This window comes from Penicillium diatomitis, assembly GCF_028827545.1.
Source record: "Penicillium diatomitis strain IBT 30728 chromosome Unknown utg000017l_segment0_segment0, whole genome shotgun sequence".
NCBI lineage: Eukaryota > Fungi > Ascomycota > Eurotiomycetes > Eurotiales > Aspergillaceae > Penicillium > Penicillium diatomitis.
The window spans coordinates 284,588-301,093 of NW_026623190.1; the positions used below are offsets into that span (position 1 = coordinate 284,588).

General features: G+C 53.3%; 5 protein-coding genes across 5 annotated transcripts; 2 read left to right on the plus strand and 3 right to left on the minus strand.

Moving 5' to 3' along the window:
• Nucleotides 1-266: 266 nt before the first annotated feature.
• N7539_009445 (amphiphysin-like protein RVS161) lies at nt 267-1,530 on the plus strand (the record flags this gene model as incomplete). The annotated part of the gene is made up of 6 exons (XM_056939040.1): nt 267-279; nt 387-437; nt 570-615; nt 693-766; nt 850-997; nt 1,077-1,530. 6 exons carry the CDS (start codon nt 267-269, stop codon nt 1,528-1,530), a joined length of 786 nt encoding a protein of 261 aa, XP_056785762.1.
• A 514-nt stretch (nt 1,531-2,044) lies between these two features.
• Nucleotides 2,045-2,791, minus strand: N7539_009446 (uncharacterized protein; the record flags this gene model as incomplete). Its single annotated transcript, XM_056939041.1, has 1 exon — nt 2,045-2,791. One exon carries the CDS (start codon nt 2,789-2,791, stop codon nt 2,045-2,047), a length of 747 nt encoding a protein of 248 aa, XP_056785763.1.
• An 815-nt stretch (nt 2,792-3,606) lies between these two features.
• Nucleotides 3,607-4,914, minus strand: N7539_009447 (rRNA-binding ribosome biosynthesis protein RPF1; the record flags this gene model as incomplete). The annotated part of the gene is made up of 1 exon (XM_056939042.1): nt 3,607-4,914. The coding sequence occupies one exon, from the start codon at nt 4,912-4,914 to the stop codon at nt 3,607-3,609; it is 1,308 nt and encodes a 435-aa protein (XP_056785764.1).
• Nucleotides 4,915-5,288: 374 nt separating this feature from the next.
• N7539_009448 (uncharacterized protein) lies at nt 5,289-9,960 on the plus strand (the record flags this gene model as incomplete). Its single annotated transcript, XM_056939043.1, has 4 exons — nt 5,289-6,998; nt 7,076-7,387; nt 7,862-7,972; nt 8,053-9,960. The coding sequence occupies 4 exons, from the start codon at nt 5,289-5,291 to the stop codon at nt 9,958-9,960; spliced, it is 4,041 nt and encodes a 1,346-aa protein (XP_056785765.1).
• A 1,183-nt stretch (nt 9,961-11,143) lies between these two features.
• On the minus strand, nt 11,144-14,026 carry N7539_009449 (serine/threonine protein kinase CLA4; the record flags this gene model as incomplete). The annotated part of the gene is made up of 3 exons (XM_056939044.1): nt 11,144-11,656; nt 11,752-13,780; nt 14,010-14,026. 3 exons carry the CDS (start codon nt 14,024-14,026, stop codon nt 11,144-11,146), a joined length of 2,559 nt encoding a protein of 852 aa, XP_056785766.1.
• Between the last annotated feature and the right edge of the window lie 2,480 nt (nt 14,027-16,506).

Genomic DNA, 16,506 nt, shown 5'->3' on the forward strand with positions numbered 1-16,506 from the left:
ACATCCACAGCCACAGCCCTGCCGCCATAAGGCAGACAAGTTGCACTCTGAGACCGTCACCGAACTGACGTGGGTGCGGTAAACTGGTGGAACGGGCACCTGTACCAGCGAACTTCTTCCTTTACTTCCACCGTCGCAAGGAACCACCTACACTTCACGCCAGAGCGCTGCTGTCAGTCCACTTGATCTCGCCATACCGGAGAACGAGATTATCTACTGGTTTATTATTCGAACTTCCCAATAGCATTTCCCCTGAAGCTGCCGCCATGTCGTGGGCAGGTATGTTCTGGGCGATTCTGTCCCACCCCGCCGCGTGCATGCGAGCCCTCGTGTCGCGACAACATCGGAATCATGAGATAGTCGATTGACGTTCGAGGTGTGACTAGGATTCAAGAAAAATGTCAACCGCGCAACGACGCAGGTGATGATGAAAACAGGTGAGGCTCCATTGGAATGACTACCCCGCAAAGAGGCTCGGTCGGGAGTTGGGCGCAGGAACGGCCAAAACGCTGACCGGCGATTGTCTGTGGGGATCACGGCTGACGAGTAATCTTGATAAAATCTCTCAGGACATGTCGAGCGCACGAGTGACCGAGACTATGAACTCGAGGAGCGGTAGGTGATTTCCTGGTGACTCAGAGGCGGACCCTGATCAACGGACACGGTCGTTGACGGACATTGCGAAACGTTAGTCGATACCGAACAATGGAGGCTGCGGCCAATCGATTGCAAAAGGAGGCAAAAGGATACTTGGATTCTTTGCGAGGTGTGTTTGATGTTGCGCTATTGCTGTTCTCTGGGACATACCGCTACCACAGAACTGACAATTCAAATGTCCGACCTTTCCAGCCATGACCGCCTCGCAGATGCGCATTGCCGAGACTATTGACGCTTTCTATGGTGACGCGGGTACTCGCGACGGTGTGAGTCGAAGCTACAGACAAGCGGTTGAAGATCTCGATGCGGAGACGATCAAGGCCCTGGATGGCCCTTACCGGTACGTCTAGCCGAAGCTTCAGAGCCGATTGGCAGAGGAAGAATTTCTTGAAGAAGCCCCCCGCTAATCCCAATCTCAGCACAACTGTTCTTGATCCCATCTCCCGCTTCTGCGCCTACTTCCCCGACGTCAACGAGTGCATCAAAAAGCGCAATCACAAGCTGCTCGATTACGACGCCATGCGCGCCAAGGTCAAGAGACTGGTCGAGAAGCCCGACAAGGACGCCTCCAAGCTGCCCCGTACCGAGCGCGAGACCGAACTCGCCAAGCAAGCGTACGAGCAACTCAATGAACAGCTCTTTACCGAGCTACCGCAACTTATCGACCTGCGCGTTCCCTACCTGGACCCGAGTTTCGAAGCCTTGGTCAAGATTCAATTGCGATTCTGTGCCGAGGCGTACTCACGGATGGCGCAGGTACAGCAATACCTGGATGCAGAGACAAGAGATCAGTATGCTCGGGGTGATCTAGATAATCGGGTAGAGGAGGTGTTGCAGGAGATTCGGGAGTTGAGCATTGCTGGCACTGTTTGAGGGCTCTCGAACCAGAACATTTTATAATCTGCATAATCGCGGAGGGGGTGATCATGGGTGATGTCACTGATAATAGTTTCTTCTCCTTTTTTGAATTGTTTCAATTTTCCCACTCCTTTCCATATCTGATCATGCTCGGCAACTTTTGCATCACTCAAGCTTGTGAATCATGTCCTTTTTTTTTTGCACATCTTTCCGGCTCGTCTCCGTTGAAGAGTCGGAACCCATGGGAAGATATATCTTTTCCGTTGCAATACCCTACGACTTCCAAGGCCTCTGCTGGGTCCCGCAGTAAGAAAGCCGGGAGAAATCCAATCATACCTTTCTATTCTCGTGATTATTCCAAGCGTTGAAAGTCAGGCATCAGAAGCCCGCGGGTTATCCAATCTATCTGTTCGCATCACAAACAAGCCCACACTATGCAAAGGGTATCGCGTTATCGTAACATATGTCATCCACGGACAAAAGTCCACTGCCAACAACCATACTCTCACATCGCCACGACACACAGTCCTCACCCAACCCGACACATCTCCTCCTCCAAAACATCCACCACACTCTCCGCCGCTCTCGACACCGCATCCAACTCCCTCCCCTCCATCTCCTTCAACACATAATTCGCAACCGCATCCTTCTCCCTCCCCGCCGGCCTCCCAATCCCAATTCCAACCCTCAGCACCTCCAACTCCCTTGGCAACCCACCCTCACGCTTTCCGAGCCTCGTCTTCGTCTTGACATTCGTCTTCACACTCCCTGCCCCCGAACCCGGAAACAGCCCCTTCCCCCTAAGCGTCTCCAAAACACTAATCAACCCCCTATGTCCTCTCAAACTCGCACTTTCAGGCCCGCCCCTCTTCACACGAATCTTGCCCAGCGGCGCCTCCAGCTCGTCATGCAGAATGACCAGCGTAGCGGGGAACCCCCGTCTCCCCGAACTCGAAGCCGGCGAACCTGGTACCTGTCTGTCTAGACCGGACAGCAAGACAGCTGGGGGCAGAGCATCCGGTGCGATGGAGTTATCGCGGCCCGCGAGCCATTTCTGCATCGTGGACACGACTTTCGGCCCGGAGATGTTCATGAGAGACGGGCTGTAGAAGGTTGTGTAGAGGTGGGAGGCGGAGGGGCCGAGGCGCGCGCGCAGAAGTGGCGTTATCGAGTCGAGTAGGATGTGGCCGGCGCTGTGGCGGGTTTTGCGATACGGAGCTGGGTTGCCGATCGAGGCAATGTAGAGAAGGCGCTGGGGCGGGCGCGTGAGTGTCATGGTGGTGGTGGTGGTGGTGGTGGTGGTGGTGGTAGAAGAGATTGCGGAGATGGGACGAGAGACTTGGCGTAGATGATTGAGGGTAGTATATTGCGATGTTTTCTCAGATGAGATATGTTTGCGTGGATGTCGCTCAAATCGACTGAGCGCAGTAGATGCGCCGACAAGAATGAGGATTCAGTCCGCAGGGGTTTAGGCCAATGGATATCATTTGGCGAAGGCGCAGAGGTGTGTCTCGCTCCAAGGGAAAGCAGATTGACAATATGAGCTCCGCTAACGAATGAGATGCGATGAGCTGAGATGCGCTAGCGACCTCGCTTGCCGCTATACCAACAGATGCGTGAATTGCGACACGGTCGAACAACTTGGTGTCGGGATCGTGCTTGTACTCGGAAAATTATATGATTATTACCAAAGATCTGGATCAGGAACGGATGATCATCGCGTGACTTGGGGCGATAAGAAAAGTAGGGATCGGACACCACGCGCCGAAACGATTTGCGGTGCCATATTGTTCCCAATCTCAATGACAGAGTTGATCTAGTTGGAATATACGGTTCGAAGATTGTTCGCTTCTGTCATAAGGCAGAACTAGCCAAACCAATCTCCGAGAAAAGTCTCCATGTTCTACGAAATCAGTCCGTGAAATGGAGCTGGCCAAGGCTGGCCAGACGAACAACATTATTCTATGTACAAGTTTATACACAACTCAGCAGTGAAACCCATGCTTTTTTAGATACTCCGCAAACCCCATGCAAAATAAAACAAGATAGTCCCGTGGAAGAGATCGGGAAAAACACCAACAGCAAGAAGCTTCAGAGTTGGAACTTCGTCCGTTCCTTTTCCATTCCACCCTTCCACTCCCACTCCTGTCCGCTAGTTCGCTGGATACCCTTGTCCACACGTCGCAATTTCAACGTGAATCGTGGACCAAGCTCTTGCAATCCAGTTCGAATACCCTCGGCACCTTGCATTTCCTTTCCGTCTGCACCGACGACGGCCTTTTCAGTCTCGCGCTTCTCGCGGAACACGTAGCGGTGACGGCGAACAAAGATGTAATCACGTTGGTTGTGGAGGGTCACAACCTGACGTCCCTCGAAATCAGGCAATGGTGGGAAGCATTGCTGGAACATGCGTGCAGTGAGCAGGCCCAAAGGAGTACGGAAATTGTTGAGAATCAACTCGGGCCAGTGGCCGGTCGCGCGACCATGCCCGGGCAACCGCTTCCCCTCAACCCAGTTGCTGATACTGAAATGGAAGGTCGGCCCAACGGGCAGATGAACGACAATCAATCCGCTCGGCTTCTTTTGATCTTCTTGTAGAACCACCACGGTGGTGAAGTTGCGATTGGCTGCGAATTTGGAGATTTCCCGGATGGAAAATTTGTGCGAATATCGGTGAGCTGTTCGTCGAATGTATACACTGTTCGGGAACAGGTCTGTCAGAATTTCCGCTTCGTTGTGGAGGGTCGAGTTGATCGCCGTCGTGATCAGAATCTTGGGAGCGGGGGGAGTTTCGTTGGAGAAGAGAGAGGGGAATTTGGCAGCCAGGGCTTCAGGAGCGAGACTCAAGTTGGTACTGCGAGTGGATTGTGTTGGACTGGTGGCTCGTTCCGTAGCGGTGGGCAAGCATGACTTTTTACGTCCACGACCCGCCTGATTGTCGTCGTCCTCCGCGTCTTCCTTCTCATCGTCCTCATCGTCCTCGTCCTCGTCACTTGTGGCAATCATGCTGTCCACGGATTCGTTGTCAGAGTCCGCATCATCGCTGTTGTCCTCACCGTCCTTCAAGGGACGGTTCAACTCCTCCTCTTCTTCCTGCTTCGCCCGCTTGATACGCTCAATATCCACACTCAACCCCAGGCCGTCCTCCTCGGCGTCGCTGCCAGCATCGTCCCAGACACGCTTTCGCTCGAGTGTAAGAGGCACATTGCGGCGAAGACGCTCTTCTCGCAGTTTCGGATTCTTCGATTCTTCCTTTTTAAAAGCGTAGCGCTCGGCGCGGCGTTCGGCATCCTTCGTTCTCTTGCGCTTGATGTGCAACATCTTTCGGCGTAGCTTGTTGGCCGTCTTCACCTCCATGCCCGAATTGGGGGGCGGGCGCCCTTGACCTTTCATGCCCATTGTGAGTTGTAGGCTTTTGTCTGTGAATGGATAGAGCGAGATTCTACTTCGTTTTGAGAGTGCGTCCAGCCAAAGCTCCGATCTAATCTGCGCCGATGAAATAAATTATCACGGATTATTGTTCCTCCGGATCAAAGCCGCGACGGGCGGATCCCGCAGCGTGGTAAATTCGATCGCAAAGGGGTATTCAACATTGGAAGTAGAACTGAAGCAGAGGTGGTGAAAGAGAGAGAGAGAGAGAGAGAAAAACAAGAAACCCTCATTGATTAATTGCTTCTTCTTCTTCTTTTGTATTCTAGACCCTTTGGACTTGTATTTTTCTATCCTCTGCGGCGACCACGAAGTCCAACTAAAGCGGACTTCTTTCTTGGTGGATGACTCAATTCCTGCCGCGCCGATTCCTCCCCCGCTCTCTTCTTTCCCCTCCATTCATCCAATTCAGGACTTTCACCTGCTCGACTGCGCTCCAGAAAAAGTCCAATCGCAACCCCAAGATGGCCACCGTCACCACCAAGACCGGTCAGGCGGTCGATCGCCTGGTACTGGACTCGATGCTTCGCCGCCGCATGTTTTATACCCCCTCCTTCGAAATTTACGGTGGTGTGTCTGGTCTGTACGACTATGGCCCACCAGGTACCGCGCTGGTCGCCAACATGACTGATCTGTGGCGCAAGCATTTCGTGCTTGAGGAGGATATGCTGGAGGTCGACTGCACCATGTTGACCCCTCACGAAATTCTCAAGACCAGTGGGCACGTGGACAAGTTTGCCGACTGGATGTGCAAGGATCCCAAGACTGGCGAGATCTTCCGTGCCGACCACTTGTTGGAGGAGGTCTTGGAGAATCGTTTGAAGGGTGATAAAGAGGCCCGTGGCCAGAAGGTTGAGGTCGATGCTGAGAAGGAGGCCAAGAAGAAGAAGAAGTCCAAGGGCGAGACTCAGGCTGTCAAGCTGGACGATGCTGTTGTCAAGGAGTACGAGGAGACGCTCGCACAGATCGACAACTATGACGGTCCTGCCCTTGAGCAGCTGATCAACAAGCACGACATCCGCAACCCCTCCACTGGCGGCAAGGTTGAGCCTCCCGTCGCCTTCAACCTGATGTTCCAGACCTCCATCGGTCCCAGCAGCAACATGCCGGGTTACCTCCGCCCTGAGACTGCCCAGGGTCAATTCCTGAACTTCCAGAAGCTGCTCGAGTTCAACCAGCAGGGCATGCCTTTTGCCTCTGCTTCAATTGGCAAGTCCTTCCGAAATGAGATTTCTCCTCGTGCTGGTCTTCTGCGTGTGCGTGAGTTCCTTATGGCTGAGATCGAGCACTACGTCGACCCCGAGGGTGGTAAGAAGCACCCCCGCTTCGCTGAGGTCAAGGACGTGGAGATGTCTTTGCTGGATCGCAATGTTCAACTGTCCGGTAGCACGAAGACGACGAAGATGACCATTGGCAAGGCTGTCGAGACTGGCCTCGTCGACAACGAGACCCTCGGTTATTTCCTTGCCCGCATCCAGTCCTTCCTCCTGAAGCTCGGCATTGACTTCAACAAGCTGCGCTTCCGGCAGCACATGGCCAATGAGATGGCCCATTACGCCGCCGACTGCTGGGATGCTGAGTTGCAGACCAGCTATGGCTGGATTGAGTGTGTTGGCTGTGCCGACCGCAGTGCCTACGATTTGACCGTGCACAAGAACAAGACCGGTGCCCCTCTCGTCGTCCGTGAGACTCGCGCCGAACCTCTCCGCATCGAGGAGTGGCAGATCGATCTGGAGAAGAAGAAGTTTGGTCCTCGCTTCAAGAAGGACGCCAAGACTGTCGAGTCCGCCATTGATGCGCTCTCCCAGGATCTGCGTGAGAAGCTGGCCTTGGATCTGGAGAAGAACGGCAAGATCGAGGTCGACATTGAAGGTGTTGGCTCTGGTAAGGTGGAGCTGGAGAAGGATCTGATTAAAATTGAGAAGCGTACCCGCGTCGAGAATGTCCGCGAGTACACTCCCAACGTCATCGAGCCCTCTTTCGGTATCGGTCGTATCATGTACAGTATGATTGAGCACGTCTACTGGTCTCGCGCCGGCGATGAGGCTCGTGGTGTAAGTTGATCCACCCCTTGGTATTTTCCAGCGGCGGATATTATGATAACATCTTGTGTTAACCCAACTTTTCACAGGTCCTCTCATTCCCCCCTTCTATCGCTCCCACCAAGGTTCTGCTGGTGCCCCTGTCTACCAACGCCTCTTTCAAGCCCCTGACCCAGAGCTTGAGCGCCAAGCTGCGCCGCATGGGTGTCTCTAGCCGAGTTGATGACTCTTCTGCCAGTATTGGCAAGCGTTACGCCCGTAACGACGAGCTGGGTACTCCTTTCGGTGTCACTGTCGACTTCCAGTCCGTCAAGGACAACACCTTCACTCTGCGTGACCGCGACACGACCAAGCAGGTTCGTGCTAGCGAAGAGGAGATTCTGCGGGCCATCAAGTCTCTTGTTGATGGCGACGAGACTTGGGCCGACATTCTTAAGCGTCTTCCCGAGTTCACTGGCCAGGAAATTGAGTAAATATCTAGCACTTAGCATGAGTTGAGCGCTGAGTTTTTGTTGGCATGATCAAAAATTATACACCATTCCATTTTTTTCCACCTTATTTTTTGAGTCTGACCTTGAGTTACTGTGGCCACAGGTAGCCAGCCTCTAGCGGAGAAGGGCTTGTATCACACCGTCACTCTGCTTCTCAGGTGGCATTGTCTCGAATTTGACAATTTTAAAGTCCGCGAGGGCCAAGTATTTGAAAGCTTAACTCCGCCGCGGTCTCGAATGCGGTCGGCCGCGCCAAGAGTCTGGGGCAACTCTCGATCGCATGTCCAAGCTGTCCTTTTCTTTTGTTTCTCTCTCGAGCAAAGCGGACGCTAGACCAAGCTCACCCTGACGAACCCGATGGCGCCAACGGTCTATTCTGCCAAGCTCACCCTCTCCTGTCCACTGTTCGCCGCGGATTTTGACCCGCGCGACAATGGACGTCTAATTGTTGGCGGCGGAGGCGGCGAAGGTCGCAGCGGAGTTGGAAACAAGATTGTAAGTGAGGGGACTGGGTCAGCAACGTGGACAAGACTGATTCGCAACCTCTAAATGCTCATACTAATACCTTATGATAGTCTCTGATAGATACTTCGAATCGTGATGAAATTACCGAAGCTGTGGAAATCAACTTGTCGCGCGACGAGGACTCGGTGACGTCGCTCGCGGCGGCGCCCCAGCCTAATGATGACGAGCACTCATTGATCGTGCTAGCGGGGATTAACAGCTCTGTTGCCGATCAGAAGAAAGGAGTGAACCAACATATGCGATCATTTCGATTCGATGCGCCGCGGAAGAAGCAGAAAGAAACAACGGTGTCCGGAACGGCCGAGTCCCTTTCGCGTGCTTCGATCTTCCGATCGAAGGGGCCAGACTCGGGCGACACGTATCAGCGCGTGATGAGACTGTCGCCCTGGAGGCAGGATGATGCCAGGATCAAGGGCCAGGATACTAGGGTGGGTGCTATTGCGACGGGCATGGCTCAGTCTGGAGAAGTTGTCTTTTTCAAGGTGGGCAACGGCCCTACTGAGGCGGATGTCATCGGCCGGATCCGTCTCGAGGGGAGCGAAGAAGCGGAAGATGTGGATTTTGCAAGCTTGGAAGATGATATGGAGCAGACCGTCGATGCACGGGGGAAATATCGTGTGGCGTACACTAACGGAGTTGACGTGATGGTCTGCGAGATCTCGGCATCAACGCGGTCTGATGCAGCTCCTGAAGTGCGTCGTATTCATACGATTCCTCTGCCTAGCAGCGGTGCTCGTGCCGCTCGGCCAAAGTTTCGAGCCTTGCGGTTCCTGACATCGACCGTTCTGATACTGCTTCAGAATGCACCAAATCGAGGCGGAAGCGAGCTGGTCATCATGCGTCTGCCAACGACTTATTCCGGCAAAGCGAAGATTCTTCGTCGTCGAAAGCTAGCGCGCGGTGTACAGATCGGCCTTGGTCTCGATATCTGTCCACTCGGCACCAATCCATCCGGTCAACAACAAACCATCATTGCCGTCAGCGGTAGCGACAATTCTATTTCCCTCTTGACGCTAGAATACAATCCACCCAAGGGCTACAGCAAAGTTCAACCATATTCGATCCTCCGCGATGTACATCCCTTCTCGATGACAAAAGTCGTATTTTCCAAATTCACACCCCCAACACACCCAGTGACCGCGGACGTCCTCCCTCAAAGCGTCAAACTCGCCTCTATCAGCATGGGAAACACCGTCGTGGTTCACACCCTTCCACTGTCCCCATTGCCCCCATCATCACGTACACCCCGCTACGTCTTATCGCAGCCAGGCGCCACCGAACTCCGCGACACCATGCTTTACATCATCGCCCTGATCATCTCACTATCCCTCGTGACAAGTCTCGCCCTGACATTTGCCGAGATCCGCGGCGTGACGCCTCCCATCCTCGGAGCCCAGAAATGGGTCCCCGGGCCATGGCGCCATACTCTCGTCAACGAATACACTCCGCCTGCACCAGGACAAGGCTCCTTCCTAGACAGTCTCCTCGCTCCATCCACGAGTGGCAAACACCACTCGGCGCCCGTGATCCCAAGCACCCCCACCCCAGACAAAGAAACCCAAATCGAGCGCCTCAAGGAAATCCTCGACAGACTACACAATGTCGGCGCCGCGCCCATCGACCTCGCCACTCTCGCGCCAAAAGAACTCTCCGTCACTCTACGCTGCGGCACGGGCGAAAACGCAGATCAAACCGTTCTAGTCGATACTCTCCCCGCGTATCAATTAACATCAAACAACGAAGGCGACCCCTACACCGGAACAGCGTCCCAAGAACAAGGAAGCGAACAATATCGCTCATGGACCGACCTCAGCCCCGAGGACCAACAAGCCTGGAAACAGAGACTCACAAAGGCCGGTCGATGGACCGCCGACGAAGGCGAGACTGTGCTGAAGGGCGTGCTTTTCGGAACGGCTTGTGGGTATTTACGCCAGGCTGTTGAGCAGGGACTGCCTTGACCTCTGCGGTGTTATTAGTGGCTCCAGAGTCTTTGAGCATTGGAGACTGTTTACGATCATGATATCATGTTCTAATTGTTGATTTGAGTCCAGAACGCTTCCAGGACCCCTTGAGATGGGGACGCTGGCTAGCCCGAAGGACGAATGGAATGTGTGCAATGTAAGATTTGGATCTTGGATATTGGATATGGCTTTTTGGCTTTTTTGACCTTTGCAATTCTCTTCACTGGATTGTGTCCCTCCACTAGCTTGCTCCAGGGTTCCGATCTCCAGTGAGTGGAGGCCCAGAGCGTGAAATCGGTAATTCTAATCGCTATACTGTTGTACATCGCAAGACGAGTAAAGTAATTAAGCAGTTGTCCTGGTTGGCGGAGTCAGTGCGTTGCTCCAAACTCGGAAAGTCCTGGGTTCTTTCGACTCCCGTCGACAGTATACAATACGACATTAGTTGCGTTGTTTGGAGACGGCGCGATCGCATGCTCTATGCAAGGAGTTCGGCGATAAGGACACGCCAATCGAGATACTGCCCTGTCTGAACCCACCACCAACTCGGAGAATCGAAGAAATCGAACATATGCTCTGCAGCAACCGAGACTATTTAGAAAGATGCAGCAAGATCCTGTTGGCTGCCAACACTGAATGGGTGAAATGAGCTTTATACGAGTTCACTGGATATCTGATCGATTAAGCAATCAGAAATGAGAAAGGCTCAGGTATGATATGAAACACAGGTGACTGGTTGGGTCAAACAAATGTCGTTTCGTTAAGCAGGTGGAGAGACTAGAGAGCAGGTGTAGGGGAGGGAGAGAAGGGGGAGGTTGAAAGAACGCAAGTTCAACATGTTTTTTGTATCAACGCAGCCCTTTAAAAATCAAACCCATATGTGCGCAGAGCAAAATCCTCAAAGTGGTCAATCAACTTCGTAGACAGGTAGACGGAACAAGGGTGAGGGCGAAAACAAAAGTGCTGCCGCTAATGATGGATAGTAGTGGTCATGGTATTTCGAGTGACTTGAAAAGTTTGGCAGAAGAGGGGTATGAAAGACGACATGAGTAATTGTGCAGTGACGAAAGGTGAAGAATCAAGCTTCAGACGCCAGTGAAGAATGAAACAACGTTAAGCGGAAGCATATGACAAGGCTGATGAATGTGAAAAGCGCTATATATCCAGGTGTTCGTCTCATCTATTGACCATTGGCCTTTTTCCAGCGCAGCAGCTCAGCAAGACTGGCGAGGCTGCAGCCGGTTGAGAGGAATTCGTGAGCCAACAACTCATCGGCAGTAGCGCGACTGCGAACATCTACACAAAGACAGACACTCAAGAAGGACTTGAGCTCCCTGCTGAGCTTCTCGGGTTTTTTCAGACGCGGTGTACCGTTGGTGGCAATCAGATACAGAGCCTTCAGGGGCTCCTCGTTCAGGTATGGAGGTTCGGACTCGATCATCTCAATGGCCATGATGCCAAGGGACCAACAATCAACCTTGGGTCCGTACTCCTTCTGCTTGACCACCTCTGGTGCCATCCAGTAAGGCGTACCGACCATAGTAGCACGCTTGCTCTTTGACTCGGTCAATTTGGCACAGAAGCCGAAATCGGTGATCTTGACGTGGCCAACACGGTCCAACAGAACGTTGTCACTCTTGATGTCACGGTGAATGATATTCTGGCTGTGCAAGTGGGCCAACCCCTTACAAGTCTATGCCGGAGAATGTCAGTATAAACTCAATTAAATCAAAGTCGGTGGAAAGGGTGAGAGGGGAAACACCGATGTAGGAAAAAGTCAACGCATACCTCGAAGCAAATAGTCGCAATCTGATTCTCGGTGATGACCGGGTTATTATCAATCACATCAGTCAACGCTCCGCCCTCCATGAATTCCATCACGACCCACAGCTCATTGCTCGACTCTTGCAAGAAAGAATCCAAAAAATTGACAATGTTGGCGTGCTGGCTGTCTTTCATCACGATAATCTCGTTTACGATCAACTCCTTTCGGGGTTGACTGCGCAGATCCATCTGCTTGATAGCCACTTGGCAGCGAGGTCCGTACTGCCGGTACAGCTCGTGTGCTACAGGTGACGTGGCGTGCTCCTTGACACGAGCCACATACACTGAGCCTGATGCACCCTGTCCAATCTTGCGCTGCTTGCTGTACGACTCGTTGGGGTTGTCCTTGGAGACAACCGACCGCAGGCGATCCATGACTTCGTTTTCAGACATGGCCGACATGCGCACTTCCTTCTTATTGCTCGCCTCGGGCTTCTTCGTCAAAGCCGCCTCGGCCTGGCGAACACCATCAGGAACGGCTTGCTGCTTGGGGGCAGCCTGCTTGTTGGCAATGTTAAGCGGCTTCACAGCTTGGACAGGGGCAGGAAGACGGGTGGGAGGAGGTCCCTGCTGGCCTTTGGTCCCGTTGGACTGGGGCTGGCGAGTGGATGCCTGTGCGCGAGGATCATTGGCCGCATAGCGGCTGGACGCGTTCTGGGCATCATCACCGCGAGAGGCTCCAGCAGCAGGAGTGCGAGACGCACTCTGTCCGTAGGGACTCTGCGAGGGAGGTGCCGGCGCCGGGCGCTGAGCCGTTAAAGGCTGAACACCCGGAGCGCGAGCGCCAGCGCCAGGAGCCTGAGGAGCCGGGCGGCTTGGCTGATAGCGATTGTTCATGGACGCATCTGAGCTCCCATAGCCACCAAGCTCCTGCTTAGCCAGCGGGACCCGAGTTTGAGGAATAGACGCATTATACGCAGCGTCCTCTTTGCGGCGCTGTTCCTCCTCAACGCGGCGGCGCTCCTGATCCGCCTTCTGCTTGATACGTTCAAGCTGTTGCTGTTGTTCAGCAGCGCGATCGGACTCGCCACCCGACTGGGCGGGTGAGGATGTCTGCGAACGCATGGTACTGTCCATGGACGACTTTGACTGGCCGCTGTCCAAGCGCTGCATAGGGCCTGGAGGCGGGGGACGAGGAGGAGCAATGGAATTGCCCACGGCATTGCTGCCAAGAGGCTTGGGTGGTGCGCCTCCCGCGCCATTCATGCCCGCGAAGTATTGGGGATTCTGCTCGCGCATCTTGATGTCGGAGTAGAACTCCAGCACCTCGATGACCGCCTGAGGATTCTTCTTGTAGTCTTCTTTCGTAATGGCAGAGGCTGTCAACAGCTTCTCCCACTCAGGAGGCAGACCGACGAAAGCGCCGGTTTGCGGATCGAAGCCGACATGGACGCGATGACTGAAGTTGGTTGGGTTGCTTACTCCGCCCATGCCGGGGCAGCGTTCATATATCTTGTCAATCCACTCATAGATCTCATCGTCAGTCTTGACCTCACAGGTGATGGTCTTTGTGGCGACATCGCGCGTGATCATGGCCGTCTTGTTAGCCGCATCCTTGGGGTTGGCGAGACGCGTGACTTCAAAGGCCATCTTGGACTCTTCGGACCGAGTAACTGAGGTGACTGTGGACAGAGGAAAAGACAGCACGACCTTGCCAGTCTCACTCTTCATGAAGTCGATCTTGAGATCACGTAGTACAAGGTATCGCTGATTCCAAGTCGCCAGGAACTTGTCTTCCTTGCATCGCACGTAGCCTTCTTTGACCACCAGATTGCTACTCCCTGCCGTCTGGGACCGATTCAAGGTGGGCGTGCTGGTGTTGGGGAACAGCGAAAGGTTGCCATTCATGCCGGGAGTCATGGGCGAGTTCAAAGACATTTGACTGAAGGACGTTGCGGTGTTGTTCACGGGGAGATTCAACTTGGGACGGTCCGTTGGGGGTCGAGGGGCCGGCCCCGGGTTCATGAATTGGTCTGATGTATACATCGCACCGCTGAGGAAAACCGCAAAAAATGGCAAGTTAGTCGAAGGCTGAGTGAAGATGGGAGGGTGGGCGGAAAAAGAAAGCGATCATGCCCATCCTCGTCGTCGAGATTGAGCATTCGGCGCACGGTGCAAGGCACGAATGCTCAGAAGTAGCACGAGCGACCGGTTGGGGACGCGGCAGCCCCTTCGAGACAGATGAGAAGGAACACGCGAGAGATCCTAGATTGGTCACTTACTTGCCGTAGGAGGCCATCTTCTGTGACCTAGAGGGCACGATCTCCGGAGAGGCGGGCTCCCTGAAGTATGATCGGCACCGAGATCTCTAGCGAAGACAGAAGGGAGCGACAGATCGATGCTGCGTCAATCAGTCAACACAAGTCAGCTCTGTGGCTTGCTTTGTCTGATTCTTGGATTCCGACCAGGTCGAGACAAGAAAGAGCAATGAAGCGACCGAGTCCTTAGAATTGGACACAGGGGCGCTTGCGCTTCATCAGGGGATTCTGTTTGGGCCAGACTTCAGGCCGACGGAGGAGGGGCGGAGTACCGGGGCGGAAGTCGCTTACCTGTTTAGGTGCCTTCAACACGGGGGGGGGGGGGGGGGGTGGATTCTTTTTTTTTCGGGTTCAGGGAGAGGGGCAGCGGGCGCGCAAAGACGGGGGTTTTGGAGAAACGCCACCAACCTTGCGTGAGAGCGGTCCTCGCAGTGCGAGGATTGCTTTGCTGGGGTGAAGCAAGATTGTGTAACAGGAACAAAAAGAGATGGAAACCCAAGAGGGAAGAGAGGGAAACGGAGCCAGGGTTGGATGGAAGGGGATATCACGGGTTTCAGCTGGGGGTGGAGAGGGGCGTTAATTGAAGGGCGGCCAAAAAAGGGGGGCGGAGGAACCTTACTACAGCGGTAGTACTTCCATAGATTGGTACAATTGATAATTTGAGGGAGTAGCACTCATGTACAGTAATTGAGGACTGTTGGTGTGGGTGGACTCGTGGAGTGGATGTGAACAAGACGAGTGAGTTGCGATCAGATAGAACGCTAGAGAGAAGAGCACATCAACGCGTCCACAGGTCTGGTCTATCCTGTTCATATCATGTCTGTGTGTCCAGGATTGCAGACTTGGCAATGTACTACAATGCCACCCTCCCTGGCATTTTGACACGACCGATCGGGTAAGGGTACATTGACGACGTGTAGATGGGCACTGTAGCTCTACATCCCCCGCTTGGGGCAGCACCACTGAAGACTCGGTAGTCGATACATAGAATAAACTTGCTACACAACTACTACACTCTACAGTACTACTGGTTGTTTACGGTCAGGGAGATCTGTTCTTCTCTGGTGTCCAACACTATTCAGCATTTGTATCATCCATTGATAGGAGCATGCCAGTACTAGTATAGAATCTGGGATCATCCGTGTACAACATGGATCCAAAGAGGTACTGGTTATAGGTTTACCGCGCTTGAATACTCCCAGTAGCAGTTTGTCTGCTCGAATCACACTATTGAGTCTCCGTCACAGGACTACAACTTCGAGTGTCTGGTACACGTACTACTACTCGGAGGTTGAATGACGGCTATGTTGTGTGTACACCTCGTGTAGTGTGTACCACGCAAGCCACACTCACATACAGGGCCTCGGGCCCAAGACCCATGCTCAAAGATGTAGCATGTACCTGGCAGGAAGGTTGAAGGGACCATCGACCGAGGTACACTCCGCACGAGGCCACGCCCGAAGTAAAGTGGAATATCACGTCCTCTCAGTTTGGACCAACATCCCTTCCTATGTAGATCATTTCCACTATAGAGTGAATATCTACATAGCTCCGAATTGTGACAAAGAATTGGGCCAAACTTGGGCTTCCTCGAGTAACCAGCAGTTCTAGTGGTCTTTCCAAAGCATTTGCTCTCTGCCATGCTAAGCTCAGGTCTGCGTCGCCGCGTTCCACCACCACTCGCTAACCCCTGGGGTGTGGATCGTCTCAAGCTTCAACCTCAATTTTCAATCCAGGTCATTGATTCATGTTTGAAAGCACCCCTCCGTCTGCCGCAAACCTGACTGAATCACTCCCCTGACCCGTTTTCGTTGGCCTTGGTCGGCAGTCTAGGTTTCATCTTGTCTTTGAGGGCCTGGTTCCGAAGGGAGGTCCCGATCTTGCTACCAATCACCCACTCTGATCGTCTGAATCTGTGGAGATCGCGAAAGGGGGGAGGGGGGTTCACGAGATCCATGGGTCAATCAAGGTTTCTAGAACGTCGATTTCTCAGATTCCCAAACATAGAGCTCCGGTAGAACTGAAGGAATCCTGCGGTTATTGCAAAACAGGACAGACGGACTTGTTCCTGTCATGGATCTATGTCAGTGATCACGATGAGGCCGCCATGACAGTCGGCTAGCTGTGCGATCCGATCACGACTTGACCGGGGGCCATGTGGAAAGAATCGATATTCGTGACACAACCTGCCCTACCTATATAATCCTATGTTAAAAAATGCATCATCTCAGGTACTGGATCAGTGGATATATTTTCACTTTGAAAAGTGTCTAGTGTGCTTTCTCAGGTCGCCATATCTCAACTAGGTATCAGTTCTGGGTTCCAGCCTGGCTGACCTGGCCGTTGGGCATCAGCGAAAGAGGCTAGCGACATTATCATTTGTTAAATAGGCTATTGATACTCAGTAAGTACTACCATCAATGTATGCAGTACGCAGCTCTCATCTACCTCAGGACTCGTA